The sequence below is a fragment of the Salvelinus namaycush genome, chromosome 10, assembly GCF_016432855.1.
Source record: "Salvelinus namaycush isolate Seneca chromosome 10, SaNama_1.0, whole genome shotgun sequence".
Lineage (NCBI taxonomy): Eukaryota > Metazoa > Chordata > Actinopteri > Salmoniformes > Salmonidae > Salvelinus > Salvelinus namaycush.
In genome coordinates this window covers 37,451,841-37,472,910 of record NC_052316.1, presented here as the reverse complement: position 1 = coordinate 37,472,910, position 21,070 = coordinate 37,451,841, and the positions used below count along the sequence as shown (strand labels likewise).

Below are 21,070 nucleotides of genomic sequence, written 5' to 3'. Positions count from 1 at the left end.
TGGGACTTTGTCAACAATGGACTAATGAAACAAATGGCAAAATATAGTTTAGTATTGTGCATATCTGCTGCTATATCAATCATGTTTTGTGGGTGTGTATCTCCCACATAGTCAGTATTGATGCCAAGCTGCCTGTCCCTTCCAGACAGATTAATCATAGACTCTTATCAGCAGCATCTATAATAAAGAGCTTAGAGCCTGTTTGTTGGGAAAGTTCCTGTTCCTGTTTGACCCACAATAGAGGTCCACATGTCACTACTGCAGTACACAGGCCTGTCTGTCTGTCTGTCTGTCTGTCTGTCTGTCTGTCTGTCTGTCTGTCTGTCTGTCTGTCTGTCTGTCTGTCTGTCTGTCTGTCTGTCTGTCTGTCTGTCTCTGTCTGTCTGTCTGTCTGTCTCTCTGTCTCTCTGTCTCTCTGTCTCTCTGCCTGTCTGTCTGTCTGTCTGTCTCTCTGTCTGTCTCTCTGTCTCTCTGTCTCTCTGTCTCTCTGCCTGTCTGCCTGTCTGTCTCATTCACCCTGCACCGGATAGAAGGTATAAAGGATGAAGGTTGGGACTGTTGAAGGAGAGAGAGAGGCACATTGAGACTGTGTCTGTATTGATCTCCCTGACCGGGGCCAAGTCTCTTTCTGGGCCAGCGGCTCTCTGACTGGGCCTTTCTCTCACATCAGAGGTGCCTGACTGGAGCAGGGAGGATGGAAGGATGAACAGGAGGAGAGTGAGGGGGGCGTTTTGGTCGGGGTTCAGAGAGCAGTAACCAACTATAAGGGATGGCTGTGGAGGAGGCTTTGAAGTGTTCCTCTAGCATTAAAAGAGGGACAAGCGGACTGGTTAAATAGTCTGAAGGAGGATGCTAAGTAATGTCCAAGAAGTACAATGAGTCTTAAAGCAACTGTCCAGTGAAAACCTCACTTTTAAAAGTTAATATTCTGTTAACTCATACCCAAATAATGTTGTTGACTCGTATTTGTGGCCAGCGCATAAATTGGAGAAAAAACACTTAAAAAACCTTACAAACTTGTCTCTCAAATAGACTGTTTCAAAAATGTTTGCTATTTCTTGCATATATCCTGCCTCATTGCCTGAGCTGGCTAATCAGCAGTCTTTTAATGACCAGAATACACCCACACCATTCTGTTGTTGGGGTATGCCCACACCATTCCAACACAGAAAAGCTGCTTTTAACATATTTAATCATTCTTTTTCGAAGGAAAAGTATTTAACTCATTTTATAATTACACTACATTACCCAAATCAAATCAAATGTATTTATATAGCCCTTCTTACATCAGCTAATATCTCAAAGTGCTGTACAGAAACCCAGCCTAAAACCCCAAACAGCAAGCAATGCAGGTGGCAGGGGTAGAAGCACGGTGGCTAGGAAAAACTCCCTAGAAAGGCCAAAACCTAGGAAGAAACCTAGAGAGGAACCAGGCTATGAGGGGTGGCCAGTCCTCTTCTGGCTGTGCCGGGTGGAGATTATAACAGAACATGGCCAAGATGTTCTGGAGTATGTGGACACCTGTTTGTCAAACATATCATTAGAAAATCATGGGCATTAATATGGAGTTGGTCCACCCTTTGCTGCTATAACAGCCTCCACTCTTCTAGGAAGGCTTTCCACTAGATGTTGGAACATTGCTGTGGGTACTTGCTTCCATTCAGCCACAAAAACATTAGTGAGGTCGGGCACTGATGTTGGGCGATTAGACCTGGCTCGCAGTCGGTGTTGCAATTCATCCAAAAGGTGTTCGATGGGGTTGAGGTCAGAGCTCTGTGCTGGCCAGTCAAGTTCTTCCACACTGATCTTGACAAACCATTTTTGTGTGGGCCTCGCGTTGTGCACGGGGGCATTGTCATGCTGAAACAGGAAAGGACCTTCCCCAAACTGTTGCTACAAAGTTGGAAGCACAGCCGCGAAGTAATAGGCCAAACAAGTTCACAGAATGGGACCGCCGAGTGCTGAAACACGTAGCGTGTGAAAATCGTCGGTCCTCGGTTGCAACACTCACTACCGAGTTCCAAACTGCCTATGGAAGCATCGTCAGCACAATAACTGTTCGTTGGGAGCTTCATGAAATGGGTTTCCATGGCCGAGCTGCCGCACACAAGCCTAAGATCACCATGCGCAATGCCAAGCATCGGCTGGAGTGGTGTAATGGCTTGCCGCCATTGGAATCTGGAGCAGTGGAAACGCATTCTCTGGAGTGATGAATCACGCTTCACCATCTGGCAGTCCGAACGACTAATCTGGGTTTGGTGGATAACAGGAGAATGCTACCTGCCCAATGTAAGATGGTGCCGACAGACATGGAAGCTCTTCTAGCTCCTAAGCAACTTTGCAGTATTTCGTTTTTTTGTGTGTTATATCTTACATTATTAGCCCACAATGTTATTTTGTGTAATTACATACAGACGGAAATAAATCTTGGATATCAGAACGGCGGTAACTCACCAGCATTATGACCAGGAATACGACTTTCCCGAATTGGATCCTTTGTTTTTACCCCGAGGGCCACTGAACTTATCCCAGAGGCTGCTCCAAGATGCTGCCGGCAGAGAAGAGGTATTCGGAATGGACTTCTAGTCTGACTCAGGAGACGTGCACACCATCCACCGCTTCCGAGGATATTACTCGCTAATGTTCAGTCTCTGGACAATAAAATAGACGAGCTCAGGCCGAGGAACTCCTTCCAGAGATACATCAGGGACTGTAACATACTCTGTTTCACCGAATCATGGCTCTCTAGGGATATACTGTCCCTGTCTATACAGCCAGCTGGGTTCTCAGTACATTGCGTAGACAGGAGTAAAGAACTCTCCGGGAAGAAGAAAGACGGTGGTGTATCTTTCATGATTAACTACTCATGGTGTGATTGTGATAACATACAGAAACTCAAGTCCTTTTGTTCACCCAAGCTAGAATACCTCACAATAAAATGCCGACCATGTTACCTCCCAAGATAATTATCTTCGGTAATAGTCACAGCCGTGTATATTCCCCCTCAAGCCGATACAACAACGGCCCTCAAGGAACTACACTGGACTTTATGCAAACTGGAAACCACAGATCCTGAGGCCGCATTTATTGTAGCTGGGGCAAATCAGATCACGACTCCATTTTGCTCCTCCCTTCCTATAGGCAGAAACTCAAACAGGAAGTACCCATGCTCAGGTCTATTCTGGTCTGACCAAATGGAATCCATGCTTCAAGATTGTTTTATTCACGCGGACTGAGACATGTTCCGGGTAGCCTCTGAGAATAACATTGACATATACACGGACACGGTGACTGAGTTCATCAGGAAGTGTATAGGGGATGTTGTTCGCACTGTGACTATTAAAACCTACCCAAACCAGAAACCATAAATAGACGTACAGTTGAAGTTGGAAGTTTACATACACTTAGGTTGGAGCCATTAAAACTCGTTTTTCAACCACTCCACAAATGTCTTGTTAACAAACTATAGTTTTGGCAAGTCAGTTAGGACATCTACTTTGTGCATGACATAAGTAATTTTTCAACAATTGTTTACAGACAGATTATTTCACTTATAATTCACTGTATCACAATTCTAGTGGGTCAGAAGTTTACATACACTAAGTTGACTGTGCCTTTAAACAGCTTGGAAAATTCCAGAAAAGGATGTCATGGCTTTAGAAGTTTCTGATAGGCTAATTGACATAATTTGAGTCAATTGGAGGTGTACTTGTGGATGTATTTCAAGGCCTACCTTCAAACTCAGTGCCTCTTTGCTTGGCATCATGGGAAAATCAAAAGAAATCAGCCAAAAAATTGTAGACCTCCACAAGTCTGGTTCATCCTTGGGAGCAATTTCCAAATGCTTGAATACCACGTTCATCTGTACAAACAATAGTACGCAAGTATAAACACCATGGGACCACGCAGCCGTCATACCGCTCAGGAAGGAGACGCGTTCTGTCTCCTAGAGATGCACGTACTTTGGTGCGAAAGTGCAAATCAATCCCAGAACAACAGCAAAGGACCTTGTGAAGATGCTGGAGGAAACAGGTACAAAAGTACCTATATCCACAGTAAAACGAGTCCTATATCGACATAACCTGAAAGGCCGCTCAGCAAGGAAGAAGCCACTGCTCCAAAACCGCCATAAAAAAAGCCAGACTACGGTTTGCAACTGCACATGGGGACAAAGATTGTACTTTTTGGAGAAATGTCCTCTGGTCTGATGAAACAAAAATATAACTGTTTGGCCATAATGATCATCGTTAAGTTTGGAGGAAAAAGGGGGACGCTTGCAAGCCGAAGAACACCATCCCAACCGTGAAGCACGGGGGTGGCAGCATCATGTTGTGGGGATGCTTTGCTGCAGGAGAGACTGGTGCACTTCACGAAATAGATGGCTTCATGGGGTAGGAAAATTATGTGGATATATTGAAGCAACATCGCAAGACATCAGTCAGGAAGTTAAGCTTGGTTGCAAATGGGTCTTCCAAATGGACAATGACCCCCAGCATACTTCCAAAGTTGTGGCAAAATGGCTTAAGGACAACGAAGTCAAGGTATTGGAGAGGCCATCATAAAGCCCTGACCTCAATCCTATATCACATTTATCGGCGGAACTTCCTTGCAAGCAAGGAAGCCTACAAACCTGACTCAGTTACACCAGCTCTATCAGGAGGAATGGGCCAAAATTCACCCAACTTATTGTGGGTAGCTTGTGGAAGGCTACCCGAAACGTTTGACCCAAGTTAAACAATTTAAAGGCAATGTTACCAAATAGTAATTGAGTGTATGTAAACTTCTGACCCACTGGGAATGTGATGAAAGAAATAAAAGCTGAAAGAAATAATTCTCTCTACTATTATTCTGACATTTCACATTCTTAAAATAATTGGTGATCCTAACTGACCTAAGACAGGGCATTTTTACTAGGATTAAATGTCAGGAATTGTGAAACTGAGTTTAAATGTATTTGGCTGTATATGTAAACTTCCGACATCAGCTCTATGTGGCAGGGTCTAGAGACAATCACGGATTACAAAGGGAAAACCAGCCATGTCGCGGACACGTCTTGCTTAACTAGAACTAGAACACACCGTTAGAACAAAGAATTAGAATTCTATCACACCCTTAGAATTAGGAATTAGAACTCGATCACGCCCTTCATTTAGGATTTAGAATGCTGCGTTTACTCAACTTGGCTTTAAACACAAGCATATTCAGGTGGAATTGGAAATGATTCTGCCTGTCAGATACCAGACACCCCATAGGAGTGTTGGCAGTCTGAATTTAGAGTTGAAGGAGAAGAGGGAGAGACATATTTCTGCATCATCAGTGTGTAGGAGAAGGTTAGCAATCTCTCTCCTTTAGCAGTGGCGTTTCCCAATGAGATTGCTGAATGAATCCTGTCAACAGTCTCAAGTGCCTGTGTCTCGAAAAGAGGCTTGCTGGCTATCACTCTCACTCTAACTGTGTGTGTCTGCATGCGTGCATGCCTTTGTGTGGTATGGTAAAGCTGTTTTCCCCACACAACTATCCTCCACACACACACACTTTATTCAGGACATAAAGGCAGCCCTCCATTTCAGTAGGAATTCCCACAAAATGTCCCTTTTACCATCATGATGGATTTACTGTCTTCTGAGACTCCATTAAATGTGTTGCAATCAAGTCAAAGGAATGCAGTCCCTAGATGCCAGAATGGAGCCCCTGCTCAGGCTTAATCACCCACTTGAAGCTCTCCTTTGCTTGATTGATAAGGTCTTAGATTTAAATTGCTCTGTAAAGACCATAGAGCTACAGCACTTGATAACTACTGTCAAAGACCTTCTATAGAGGAACACTGTGTGTGTTGAGGCTCTGACGTTTGTGTTAGTGGTAGTAGTGATGGTGGTAGTTTTTATTTTTATTTAATAACCTTTATTTATCGAGGAAATCCAAGTGAGATCAGGAGACCTCTTTTATAAAGGAGACCTGACCATGTCCTCCATCTCCAGATATGGACGCCAACAATGGAGGAGTGCTGCTGCTGGACATGGTGGAGGGCTGAGCTGGCAAGTAGTGATAATGGTAGTGGTGGTGGTAGAAGTGGTAGTGGTGGTAGTGATAGTAGTAGTGGTGGTGGTAGTGATAGTAGTGGTGGTGGTGGTAGTGGTAATAGTTGTGGTGGTGGTGGTAGCGGCAGTGGGAGCTCGGTGCCATGTGCTTTGTACAGATGGATGGGATGGGGAAGGGAGGAGTGTGCTTTGACCAGGTTGCTGAGTCAGATATAGGACTTGGGTGAGGTCCAAGAGGAGTGCTTTCTCTTGAAGTAGCACAGTACCACAGTTGACTGCAGCTCTCTCTTTCTCGCTCTCTTTCTTTAACAGTTTATCAGTCCAGTTAGTGTGCTTGTTACTGTACATGTTGTATGTTGTCTCTGTGCCCATGTTGTTATATTTGTTTGTCTGTGCTGTACTGCATATAGTTGTCTCTACATGCATCTACATGTCTGTCCCCATCTGTCTCCTTTCCGTCTGACTCCGTCTGTCTCGCTCTGTCTCTGTCTGTCTCTGTCTGTCTCGCTCTGTCTGTCTCGCTCTGTCTGTCTCGCTCTGTCTGTCTCGCTCTGTCTGTCTCGCTCTGTCTGTCTCGCTCTGTCTGTCTCGCTCTGTCTCGCTCTGTCTCGCTCTGTCTCTGTCTGTCTCTGTCTGTCTCTGTCTGTCTCTGTCTGTCTCTGTCTGTCTCTGTCTGTCTCTGTCTACATTCTCATTGTGTTTCTGTGTGTTTCTCCTTTCATTCTTAATTGTGAAGGTCCTCCATCTCCAGATATGGACGCAAACTATGGTGGAGGCCTGCTGGACATGGTGAAGGGCGGAGCCGGCAAGTTCTTCAGCAACTTCAAGGATAACCTGAAGGACACTCTAAAGGACACCTCCACCAAAGTCATGCACCAGGTGGCCACGTAAGTCCCAACAACCACCCCCATCCCCTTACCCCGTACCTTTCCTGACCCCAGAACACTACCTATCCCCTGGCTCTGGTAAGGGGAATATGTTGTGACTGTGCCCCACATTGGAGCTCCTTGGCTGGGGTAAGTTGACATGCCCCTGCCCCTGCCAATAGCTCTGTTATAGCTAATATCCCCATATGAAAAAATACTATAATGTATACTATGGTAGGAATACTATAGTATTCACTGTAGTGTTTTTGCTGACTGAAGACCTCTTTTACAAGGGAGACCTGACTTAAGTGTATGTCCGTTTATACTATAGTATAAATAATGTAGTATAAAAAAGAGTAGTATATACTATAGTAATTAATGTAGTGTTTTTGCAGACTGTAGTATTTAATGTAGTGTTTTTGTGGACATGATTAGTATTTACTGTAGTGTTTTTGTGGACATTACTGTAGTATTTACTGTAGTGTTTTTGTGGACATGACTGTAGTATTTACTGTAGTGTTTTTGTGGACATGACTGTAGTATTTACTGTAGTGTTTTTGTGGACATGACTGTAGTATTTATTGTAGTGTTTTTGTGGACATGACTGTAGTATTTACTGTAGTGTTTTTGTGGACATGACTGTAGTATTTACTGTAGTGTTTTTGTGGACATGACTGTAGTATTTACTGTAGTGTTTTTGTGGACATGACTAGTATTTATTGTAGTGTTTTTGTGGACATGACTGTAGTATTTACTGTAGTGTTTTTGTGGACATGACTGTAGTATTTACTGTAGTGTTTTTGTGGACATGACTGTAGTATTTACTGTAGTGTTTTTGTGGACATGACTGTAGTATTTACTGTAGTGTTTTTGTGGACATGACTGTAGTATTTACTGTAGTGTTTTTGTGGACATGACTGTAGTATTTACTGTAGTGTTTTTGTGGACATGACTGTAGTATTTACTGTAGTGTTTTTGTGGACATGACTGTAGTATTTACTGTAGTGTTTTTGTGGACATGACTGTAGTATTTATTGTAGTGTTTTTGTGGACATGACTGTAGTATTTACTGTAGTGTTTTTGTGGACATGACTGTAGTATTTACTGTAGTGTTTTTGTGGACATGACTAGTATTTACTGTAGTGTTTTTGTGGACATGACTGTAGTATTTACTGTAGTGTTTTTGTGGACATGACTGTAGTATTTACTGTAGTGTTTTTGTGGACATGACTGTAGTATTTACTGTAGTGTTTTTGTGGACATGACTAGTATTTACTGTAGTGTTTTTGTGGACATGACTGTAGTATTTACTGTAGTGTTTTTGTGGACATGACTGTAGTATTTACTGTAGTGTTTTTGTGGACATGACTGTAGTATTTACTGTAGTGTTTTTGTGGACATGACTGTAGTATTTACTGTAGTGTTTTTGTGGACATGACTAGTATTTACTGTAGTGTTTTTGTGGACATGACTGTAGTATTTACTGTAGTGTTTTTGTGGACATGACTGTAGTATTTACTGTAGTGTTTTTGTGGACATGACTGTAGTATTTACTGTAGTGTTTTTGTGGACATGACTGTAGTATTTACTGTAGTGTTTTTGTGGACATGACTGTAGTATTTACTGTAGTGTTTTTGTGGACATGACTAGTATTTACTGTAGTGTTTTTGTGGACATGACTGTAGTATTTACTGTAGTGTTTTTGTGGACATGACTGTAGTATTTACTAAAGTGTTTTTGTTTTATTATGTTTGGCACTTGAAGTGGAGGCTTTCTCCTTCAGGAAGCCTACTGGAGAAATACTAAAAGAGCAAATGTTCCATAACCTGTAGGTAGGTAGGACTAGGTTCTGAACGGTGAGTTCATAGCTTCTGCTCTTTTTGTATAACCATAGGGAACACAATATATGGCCTATACTTGGCATGTAGGTTTCTCACTTACGGGGGGCACAAATTGGGAAATGGGGGAGGGGAAAGGGTAAATTTAAATACTGTAGTATTTAGTATAGTTATTTTTGTTGTTATGTTTTTGTAGATATTTCTGTAGTATTTACTACAGATTTTTTTTTGTAGAGAATGCTGAAATATTTATTATACTATTCTGCAGTATAGTACAAAATTAAATACTAAGTACTACAGTCGTGGCCAAAAGTTTTGAGAATGACACAATTATTAATTTCCACAAAGTTTGCTGCTTCAGTGTCTTTAGATATTTTTGTCAGATGTTACTATGGAATACTGAACTATAATTACAAGCATTTCATAAGTGTCAAAAGGCTTTTATTGACAATTACATGAAGTTGATGCAGAGTCAATATTTGCAGTGTTGACCCTTCTTTTTCAAGACCTCTGCAATCCGCCCTGACATGCTGTCAATTAGCTTCTGGGCCACATCCTGACTGATGGCAGCCCATTCTTGCATAATCAATGCTTGGAGTTTGTCAGAATTTGTGTGTTTTTGTTTGTCCACCCACCTCTTGAGGATTGACCACAAATTCTCAATGGGATTAAGGTCTGGGGAGTTTCCTGGCCATGGACCCAAAATATCAATGTTTTGTTCCCCGAGCCACTTAGTTATCACTTTTGCCTTATGTCAAGGTGCTCCATCATGCTGGAAAAGGCATTGTTCGTCACCAGACTTTCCTGGATGGTTGGGAGAAGTTGCTCTCGGAGGATGTGTTGGTAACATTCTTTATTCATGGTTGTGTTCTTAGGCAAAATTGTGAGTGAGCCCACTCCCTTGGCTGAGAAGCAACCCCACACATGAATGGTCTCAGGATGCTTTACTGTTGGCATGACACAGGACTGATGGTAGCGCTCACCTTGTCTTCTCCGGACAAGCTTTTTTCCGGATGCCCCAAACAATCGGAAAGGGGATTCATCAGAGAAAATTACTTTACCCCAGTTCTCAGCAGTCCAATCCCTGTACCTTTTGCAGAATATCAGTCTGTCCCTGATGTTTTTCCTGGAGAGAAGTGGCTTATTTGCTGCCCTTCTTGACACCTTCACACCTGCCTGCTGCCATGCCTGAGCAAGATCTGTACTGGTGGTGCCCCAATCCCGCAGCTGAATCAACTTCATGAGACAGTCCTGGCGCTTGCTGGACTTTCTTGGGCGCCCTGAAGCCATCTTCACAACAATTGAACCGCTCTCCTTGAAGTTCTTGATGATCCGATAAATGGTTGATTTAGGTGCAATCTTTCTGGCAGCAATATCCTTGCCTGTGAAGCACTTTTTGTACAAAGCAATGATGCCGGCACGTGTTTCCTTGCAGGAAACCATGGTTGACAGAGGAAGAACAATGATTCCAAGCACCACCCTCCTTTTGAAGCTTCCAGTCTGTTATTCGAACTCAATCAGCATGACAGAGTGATCTCCAGCCTTGTCCTCATCAACACTCACACCTGTGTTAACGAGAGAATCACTGACATGATGTCAGCTGGTCCTTTTGTGGCAGGGCTGAAATGCAGTGGAAATGTTTTTTTGGGATTCAGTTAATTTGCATGGCAAAGAGGGACTTTGCAATTAATTGCAATTCATCTGATCACTCTTCATAACATTCTGGAGTATATGCAAATTGCCATCATACAAACTGAGGCAGCAGACTTAGTGAAAATGTATATTTGTGTCATTCTCAAAACTTTTGGCCACGACTGTACACGTGACCGAGAGATTCTACATTGTGTAGTATAGTATTCTACAGTATACTACAGTTTACTACAGAATTCTATATTAAGTACATTAGTATTCTATAGTAAACTGAAGTATTTTTTTATGTGGGTCAATTCAATGGTGTCTATTGTCTAAGGCTAGAAATATCACTGCCTCCCCTCCACCCAAGTCTGACCCAAGTCTGGTTCCCATGCTAGACTGACCCAAGTCTGACCCAAGTCTGGTTCCCATGCTAGACTGACCCAAGTCTGACCCAAGTCTGGTTCCCGTGCTAGACTGACCCAAGTCTGACCCAAGTCTGGTTCCCGTGCTAGACTGACCCAAGTCTGGTTCCCATGCTAGACTGACCCAAGTCTGACCCAAGTCTGATTCCCATGCTAGACTGACCCAAGTCTGACCCAAGTCTGGTTCCCATGCTAGACAGACCCAAGTCTGACCCAAGCCTGGTTCCCATGCGAGACTGACCCAAGTCTGACCCAAGTCTGGTTCCCATGCTAGACTGACCCAAGTCTGACCCAAGTCTGGTTCCCATGCTAGACTGACCCAAGTCTGACCCAAGTCTGGTTCCCATGCTAGACTGACCCAAGTCTGATCCAAGTCTGGTTCCCATGCTAGACTGACTCGTGGGGCGGTAAATTAGATTACAAAGTTTTTTTTTACTGACCATTGCCAGCCAGTACTTTTTAAAAATGCAAAAAAATTGTTATTTTGTTGAAAAGACTAGCTGTCTACTTATGGGAGATATACAGCTGGTGGGAGTTGTAGTTCATGTGTGTAGTTCTAATGAAACGGTTGGAACTTTTCGGCATCGTTCTTCTTCTTGGCCGTCAAATTAGTTGAATACCGGCATATGGTAGGTCAATTCACTCTGAAACACGTATACATTTTAATATACAGTGTATCTTAAATGACCATGTTTTTATGACTTTGACGATGCAAATGTGAGGTTTGTTCTTAGCCTACAAAACGAGGATCCTGGAAGTGCCACTTTCTTACCGTATAGCGCTCTGAGACTGGGCCTAGTAGCGCTCTGTGTGTCTGCTGGGCTCTAGTATGAGAGGAGGAGACTGTGTTATCACCCAGCTGAGATCTTTACATGTCATCCCCTGGTTGCCGGGGTTCCTTGAGCTGTGAAACATGGAATGGAGTAACAATACCCGGGCTGATTACACATGGTTTTACACACAGCAATACACCGCTATGGTTCTACAGTTACATTACAGCAACAATGAGATAACACTTTAGACTATATTGCCACTGTGATACACTTAAGCAATAAGGCATGAGGGACTGTGTTATGTGGCTCCGCGTTGTGTCGTGACAAGAACAGCCCTTAGCCGTGGTATATTGGCCATATACCACAAAGCCTGAGGTGCCTCATTGCTATTATAAACTGGTTACCAACCTAATTGGAGCAATAAAAATAAATGCTTTGTCATACCCACGGTATACGGTCTGATATACCACGGCTGTCAGCCAATCAGCATTCAGGACTCGAACCACCCAGTTTAAAATGAGAGGTATTCTTTGAGCTGTATCTGTATCTGAGATAAAATATTAGCTAATCAGATAGCTGATAGAAAAGACTAGAGGGAAAACAGATGAGTGGAGGAAGAGAAGGGGAGGAACAGTAGAAGGGGTGTACAGGGATGAAGGACAGGCGGGGGAGAGGAATGAGGGAGAGAGAGGCTGTCGAGTTTGGCACCGCTGGGTCCTGAGAGAGAGTATTTCTGCGCAGGCGTCTTCACCAGACACACAGAGGGGCCTCTGTACTGTCAGACTGTGAGCAGGCCTCTCGAGACTCACACCTTGTCCACACACATAAATCCCAAATGGCGTCCTATCGCCTAATGGCACCAAACACAAATACACACACACACACACACACACACACACACACACACACACACACACACACACACACACACACACACACACACACACACACACACACACACACACACACACACACACACACACATCTCTCTGGACCCTTTGGAACAGTGTCATTCACAGAGCAGGGACTGGGCAGAGCTGGGGCACATTGATTCAGTGTGTCGATCACAATTTTCTGCTGATAAGATTGTCTCTGGCCTAGTCTCGTCTTGTCTCCTCCCTTCTCCCATCCTTTCCAGTGGTGGAAAAAGTACCCAATTGTTATACTTGAGTAAAAATTAAGATACCTTAATGGAAAATGACTCAAGTGAAAGTCACCCAGTAAAATACCACTTTTTGGTTTTAAATATACTTTTTGGTATTTGGTTTTAAATATACTTAAGTATCAAAAGTAAATGTAATTTCTAAAATATACTCAAGTATCATAAGTAAATGTAAATGTATGAATCATTTCAAAGTCCTTACATAAAGCATACCAGACTGCACCGTTTTCTTGTTTTTTAGCCAGTAGCACACTCCAACACTCAAGACACTTCCTGACGGGCCGCACCCAGGTGGTAAGGGTAAGCAACAACAGATCTGCCACGCTGATCATCAACACGGGGGCCCGTAAGGGGTGTGTGCTTAGTCCCCTCCTGTATTCCCTGTTCACAGTGGTAGGCCCGATTACCGACAATATAGGGAGGAGGTCAGAGACCTGGCCGTGTGGTGCCAGGACAACAACCTCTCTCTCAACGTGATCAAGACAGGAGATGAGATGAGGAGGGCCGAGCACGCCCCTAATTCTCTCGCTGTATTGGAACAGGTTGAGAGCTTCAAGTTCCTTGGTGTCCACATCACCAACAAACTAACATGGTCCAAGCACACCATGACAGTTGTGAAGCGGGCACGACAAAACCTATTCCCCCTCAGGAGACTGAAAATATTTGGTCTGGGTCATTAGATCCTCAAAAGGTTCTACAGCTGCACCATCGAGAGCATCCTGACGGGTTGCATCACTGCCTGGTATGGCAACTGCTCAGCCTCCGACCGCAAGGCACTACAGAGGGTAGTGCGAACGGCCCAGTACATCACTGGGGCCAAGCTTCCTGCCATCCAGGACCTCTATACCAGGCGGTGTCAGAGGAAGGCCCTAAAAATTGTCAAAGACTCCAGCCACCCTAGTCATAGACTGTTCTCTCTGCTACCACACAGCAAGCGGTACCGGAGCGTCAAGTCTAGGTCCAAGAGGCTTATAAACAGCTTCTACCCCCAAGCCATAAGACTTCTGAACATCTAGTCAAATGGCTACCCAGACTATTCACATCCCCACCCCCTCCCCTCTCCACACCATTGCCACTCTCTGTTGTCATCTATGCATAGTCACATTAATTAACTCTACCTACATATACATACTACCTCAACTAACCGGTGCCCACGCACATTGACCCTGTCCCGGAACCCCCCTGTATATATTGTTCATTTTTTTTCTTCAGCTGCTCTTTAATTACTTGTTACTTTTATCTCTTATTCTATATTCTTATCTCTTATTCCATATTTTTTGAAACTGCACTGTTGGTTAAGGGCTCGTAAATAAGCATTTCATTGTAAGGTCTACACCTGTTGTATTCGGCGCATGTGACTAATACAATTTGATTTGATGTGTATAATACTACAACTACCACAGGCCTTAGTACAGAAAGATTCTGTGTAATTATTGAGGTAAAATTCAAAAAGAGAAAAACCCTTTAATCAACCACAAGTTTTCTTTCACCCAACACCATGTCCCTAGACCAAATGCAGTTGTGACAGGCAGACAGACTTTGCATGGTACTATGGTGTGATAAGAGTGTCTGCTAAATGAACTAAATATGAATGTACAGTGCCTTCAGAAAGTATTCAAACCCCTTGACCTTTTCCACATTTTTTTTCGCAAAGAAGGGTACCTTCTAGATGGGTCAAATAAAAGAAAAAGCAGACGCTGAATATCCCTTTGAACATGGTGAAGTTATTAATTACACTTTGGATGGTGTATCAATACACCCAGTCACTACAAAGATACAGGTGTCCGTACTTACTGAGGTTTTGGCGAGGAAGGAAACCTCTAAGGGATTTCACCATGAGGCCAATGGTGATTTTAAAACTGAGAATAGATCAACAACATTATAGTTACTCCACAATACTAACCTGCATGACAGAGTGAAAAGAAGGAAACCTGTACAGAATAAAACTATTAATCTACTATGCATCCTGTTTGCAATACGGCACTAAAGTAAAACTGCAAAAAAAGTAACTTTATGTTCTGAATACAAAGTGTTATGTTTGGGGCAAATCCAACAACACATAACTGAGTAGCACTCTTCATATGTTCAAGCACAGTGGTGGATGCATCATGTTATGGGTATAATTGTCATCGGCAAGGACTAGGGCGTTTTTTAGGATAAAAAGAAACAAAATAGAGCTAAGCATAGGCAAAATCCTAGAGGAAAACCTGCTTCAGTCTGGTTTCCAACAGACAATGGGAGACAAATTCCCCTTTCAGCAGGACAATAACCTAAAACACAATGCCAAATATACACTGGAGTTGCTTCCCAAGATGGCATTGAATGTTCCTGAGTGGCCTAGTTACAGTTTGACTTAAATCGTCTTGAAAATCTATGGCAAGACTTGAAAATGGCTGTCTAGCAATGATCAACAACCAACTTGACAGAGCTTGAAGAATTAAAAAAATAATAGTGTGCAAATATTATACAATCCAGGTGTGCAAAGTTCTTATAGACTTCCCCAGAAAGACTCACAGCTGTAATCGCTGCCAAAGGTGTGATTCTAAGATATATTGACTGGGAAGTGTGAATACTTACTGTATGTACAATAAATTAGATTCTTGTATTTCATTTTCAATACATTTGCAAAGATTTATAAAAACCTGTTTTAACTTTTTCATTATGAGGTATCGTGTGTAAATTGGTGAGAATAAAAATCTATTTAATCCATTTTGAATTCAGGCAGAAACATAATTTTTTTTGGAATAAGTCAAGGGGTATGAATACTTTCTGAAGTCACTGTATATGTAAAAATGAACAGTTGCAAAGCATTCTGTTTATTATTCTAATGAGCTCCGCCCCAGAACAAGGTCAATAATAATACCCAGAGTGCTTTGCATTTCATTTTGGTATCTGCATTTTCACATTTACATTTTGATCATTTAGCAGACGTTGTTGCTGTTCGGCCAGCTACTTGCAAATTTATTTTTGTATGTCAAAATACATGTATTTTAATTAAATACATAAAAAATATACTTTTTAGTTTATTTTGATCTTTGTGGTATTTTGTATTAGCATTTTCAGATTTTTGCCCATCCCTGGTCATGATGAGGTCATATGGAAACCTGGGGAGTCACATAACCCCATCGTGGCCTGGGTTGAGCTAGGGTTATCTAGGTGACCGATATAAACGGGATGATAAGTGGGAGACCGGTACAGAGAGCTGTAATGCAATGGCCACGGGGGTTTAACCCACTTACAGTGGTTTGCTTTGCTGTGTTGTGACCACACAGCAGTGTGTGAGGTATTGCCACAGGAGACTCACTCACTGTTAGAGCACAGCTCTAATGTCTCTAATGTAATACAGCCAAGGGCAGCTGTAGCTCTCCTGGCCTAATGCATGCTTGTGTTTTTGTGTGTATCTGGCAGGGCACAGAATACAGTAGCCTATGCACCTTTGTATGTGTACATCTACCACACCTCTCCTACCCTCACCAAGATACTAGCAAGTCTGTTTAGTGTCTACTGTAACGATCTGCTTCACAAGGGGAGTCAGGGTGCACACGCTCCAGCATCCAGTCAGAGGCTGCTAATCTGCATCGCTACAGCACCGCTGGCCTCATGCGTCGATGCAACACAACACCTGCTTCTGCTAAAATAGCCTGGGCTGGATCTGCAGTCCTGAAGCCATCAGTGGCGGTCGGTGCCGCTTGTTTTTTTTAATGAGCATGGCCTTATTTCTATTACAGCATATTGGATCACTGTCTTTCATATTCCATTCACCCAGCTCAATGTAACATCAATAGGTTAAGCTACTACATGAAACTCAAATTTTCCCTATACCCATCATGAGGTTGCATCCTAGCCTAGGAATCAACGTTCACAACGTAGGTGCATAAATTTGAGTAATCAAGGTCACAAACAGTGACACATTCAATACCGCCTTGCACACACTTGCCTGCATCTAGCTGATCTAGGATGTAATCATTATTCCAACAGTTGCAAACGAGGGATTCTGTTTCGTTCCGTTTGTTTCCGTTTTAAGAAATGTTTTTCAAGAGAATCGGTGGAATGAATACACCCCTGGTCACAAGCAAACATAGTTCACTTTCATAGCAGCCACATACAAACCGCATGATCACTTTGCTAATTGATGACACCATTCTGTATACATCTGGCCCTTCCTTGGACACTGTGTTAACAAACCTCCAAACGAGCTTCAGTGCCATACAACACTCCTTCCGTGGCCTCCAACTGCTCTTGCTAGTAAAACTAAATGCATGCTCTTCAACCGATTGCTGCCTGCACCCGCCCGCCCGCCTAGCATCACTACTCTGGACGGTTCTGACTTAGAATATGTGTACAACTACAAATACCAAGGTGTCTGGTTAGACTGTAAACTCTCCTTCCAGACTCACATTAAGCATCTCCAATCCAAAATTAAATGTAGAATTGGCTTCCTATTTCGGAACAAAGGATCCTTCACTCATGCTGCCAAACATACCCTGGTAAAACTGACTATCCTACCGATCATTGACTTCGGCGATGTCATTTACAAAATAGCCTCCAACACTCCACTCAGCAAATTGGATGCAGTCTATCACAGTGCCATCCATTTTGTCACCAAAGCCCCATATACTACCCACCACTGCGACCTGTATTCTCTCGTTGGCTGGCCCTCGCTTCATATTTGTCGCCAAACCCACTGGCTCCAGGTCATCTACAAGTCTTTGCTAGGTAAAGCCCCGCCTTATCTCAGCTCACTGGTCACCATAGCAGCACCCACCCGTAGCACGCGCTCCAGCAGGTATATTTCACTGGTCATCCCCAAAACCAACACCCCCTTTGGCCGCCTTTCCTTCCAGTTCTCTGCTGCCAATGACTGTAACGAATTGCAAAAATCACTGAAGCTGGAAACTTATATCTCCCTCACTAACTTTAAGCGTCAGCTGTCAGAGCAGCTTACCAATCGCTGCAGCTGTAGACAGCCCATCTGTAAATAGCACACCCAACTACCTCATCCCCATATTGTTATTTTTTTCTTTTCTCTTTTGCACCCCAGTATCTCTACTTGCATATTATCATCTGCACATCTGTCACTCCAGTGTTGTGATAGGCCTCTATGGCCTATTTATTGCCTTACCTCACTAATCTTACTACATTAGCACACACTGTACATAGATATTTCTATTGTGTTATTGACTGTACGTTTATTCATCCCATGTGTAACTCTGTGTTGTTGTTTTTGTCGCACTGCTTTGCTTTATCTTGGCCAGGTCGCAGTTGTAAATGAGAACTTGTTCTCAACTGGCCTACCTGGTTAAATAAAGGTAAAATATTTTTTTTAAATAAAAAATTGTATAATTCCTTCTCGCATCTACACGCTCTCCTCCTCTCACCTTTTCCCTTCGCTTGTGGACTTCAGTGCACAACACATCAGCTGTCTGTGTCCAGGCAAAACAATACTTTCCAACCCAAACCTTCATATCATAACCGCTAACCTTTACACACATCCTACAGCGTTGTCACCATATTAGCTAACGTCATAGTCAACATAGCTACTTAAACTAACGCATTAGTAAACCCGCTACAATCATGGAGTACAGTGTACAGTCAGCAAGCTGCAGCTTATTGTTTCAGTACTATATTCATTCTCTGATCCTTTGATTGGGTGGACAACATGTCAGTTCATGCTGCAAAAGCTCTGATAGGTTGGAGGATGTCCTCCGGAAGTTGTCATTATTGCATTGTAAGTCTATGGAAGGGAGTGAGAACCATGAGCCTCCTAGGTTTTGTATTGAACTCAATGTACCCAGAGGAGGATGGAAACTATCAGTCCTCCGGCTACACCATGGTGCTATCCTACAGAGTGCTGTTGAGGCTAAAGTAGGCCTTCATCGCAAAAGTGTGTTTTAATCAATTATTTGGTGACGTGAAAATATTTAGTATAGTTTATCTAAAAATGCTAACTTTTTAAATATTTCACTATTTCTGTTTTTCTGAAATTCACTGAGGAGGATGGTCCTCCCCTTCCTCTGAGGAGCCTCCACCAGCAGCCATAGTAAGCAGAGCTAGCACTAGCAGCAGCTACAGTAGTACAGTTAGCAGAGCTGGCACTAGCAGCAGCTAGTACAGTTAGCAGAGATTAACTATGCAGTATTTTGTGTTTTATGTAGTATTTCTTACACTGTTACCCCAGGAAATCTTAAGTCTTATTACATACAGCAGGGAGGAACTATTGGATATAAGAGCAACGTCAATTTACCAACATTACGACCAGGAATAGGACCTTCCCGAAGCGGATCCTCTGTTTGGACCACCACCCAGGACAATGGATCGGATCCCAGTAGGCGACCCAAAACAACGGCGCCACAGAAGGGGCAGACGGAGTGGTCTTCTGGTCAGGCTCCGTAGACGGGCACATCGCTCACCGCTCCCGAGTATACTACTCGCCAATGTCCAGTCTCTTGACAACAAGGTAGAGGAAATTGGAGCAAGGGTTGCCTTCCAGAGAGCCATCAGAGATTGTAACATTCTCTGTTTCATGGAAACATGGCTCACTCGGGATACCTTATCAGAGTCGGTACAGCCACCCGGTTTCTTCACGCATCGCGCCCGACAGAAACAAACATCTCTCTGGTAAGAAGAAGTGCGGGGCCTTATGATTAACGAGTCGTGGTGTGATTATAACAACATACAGGTACTCAAGTCCTTTTGTTCACCTGACCTAGAATTCCTTACAATCAAATGCAGACTGCGTTATCTAAAAAGAGAATTCGCTTAGATTATAATCACAGCCGTGTATATCCCCCCAAACAGACACCTCGACGGCCCTGAAAGAACTTCATTGGACTCTATGTAAACTGGAAGCCACATATCCTGAGGATGCATTTATCGTAGCTGGGGATTTTAACAAGGCTAATCTGAAAACAAGGCTGCCTAAATGTTATCAGCATATCGAATGCGCGACCCGGACTGGCAAAATTCTGGATCATTGCTACTCTAACTTCCGCGACGCATACAAAGCCCTCCCTCGGCCTCCTTTCGGCAAATGTTACCACGACTCAATTTTGTTGCTCCCAGCCTATAGACAGAAACTAAAACAGGAAACGCCTGTGCTCAGGTCTGTTCAACGTTGGTCCGACAAATCTGATTCCATGCTTCAAGATTGCTTCGATCACGTGGACTGGGATATGTTCCGGATAGCCTCAGACATTAACATTGATGTACACGCTCACAAACTTTTACAGGTGCACAATCGAGAGCATCCTGTTGGGCTGTATCACCACCTGGTACTGCAACTGCTCCGCCCACAACCGTAAGGCTCTCCAGAGGGTAGTGAGGTCTGCACAATGCATCACCGGGGGCAAACTACCTGCCCTCCAGGCTCCCTACACCACCCGATGTCACAGGAAGGCCAAAAATATAATCAAGAAAAACAGCCACCCGAGCCTCTGCCTGTTCACCCCGCTACCATCCAGAAGGCGAGGTCAGTACAGGTGCATCAAAGCAGGGACCGAGAGACTGAAAAGCAGCTTCTATCTCAAGGCCTTCAGACTGTTAAACAGCCATCACTAACATTGAGTGGCTGCTGCCAACATACTGACTAAAATCTCTAGCCACTTTTATAATAAAAAATTGGATGTAATAAATGTATCACTAGTCACTTTAAACAATGCCACTTTATATAATGTTTACATACCCTACATTACACATCTCATATGTATATACTGTACTCTATACCATCTACTGCATCTTGCCTATGCCGTTCGGCCATCGCTCATCCATATATGTATATGTACATATTCTTATTCATTCCTTTACACTTGTGTGTATAAGGTAGTTGTTGTGAAATTGTTAGATTACTTGTTAGATATTACTGCACGGTCGGAACTAGAAGCACAAGCGTTTCGCTACACTCGCATTAACATCTGCTAACCATGTGTATGTGACAAATCACATTTTATTTGATGATTTGATTACGCTAGCAGCAGCTAGTACAGTTAGCAGAGCTGGCGCTAGCCATATTATCCAGATGAGCTAACACTGTTCACGCTGCAGAAGAGCACAACAAAACACTGGATCAAAGTAAAATGCTGCTTTTGGTCCAATGACCTCGTTAAGAGGAATTGCCCACTGATGCTTCCTCCTGTTCCCGCTTCCCCTCCTCCCAACCTCCCTCTCTGCCCTCCCTTCCTGCCTCCCCCTCTTCCCTCCCTGCCTCCCTCTCTGTTTCCCTGCCGGCCCTCCCTCCCTGCCTCCTCCTTCCCTGCCTCCCCCTCCTCACTGCCTCCCTCACTGCCTCCCTGCCGGCCCTCCCTCCCTGCCTCCCCCTACTCCCCTCTCTCCCTGCCTCA

General features: G+C 43.4%; 1 protein-coding gene and 1 non-coding gene across 2 annotated transcripts in view; one reads left to right on the top strand and one right to left on the bottom strand.

Annotated features, from left to right (window-relative positions):
• dnajc6 (DnaJ (Hsp40) homolog, subfamily C, member 6) overlaps positions 1 to 21,070 on the top strand; it is a 64,182-nt gene that overhangs the window by 4,230 nt on the left and 38,882 nt on the right. The window contains exon 2 of the mRNA XM_039001743.1: positions 6,775 to 6,925. Coding sequence (XP_038857671.1) covers positions 6,775 to 6,925 — 151 coding nt within the window. The remainder of the gene's footprint in view (positions 1 to 6,774; positions 6,926 to 21,070) is intronic.
• Positions 8,670 to 8,724, bottom strand: LOC120055231. The gene has a single exon (XR_005477684.1). It is a non-coding gene; the product is annotated as a U7 small nuclear RNA (small nuclear RNA).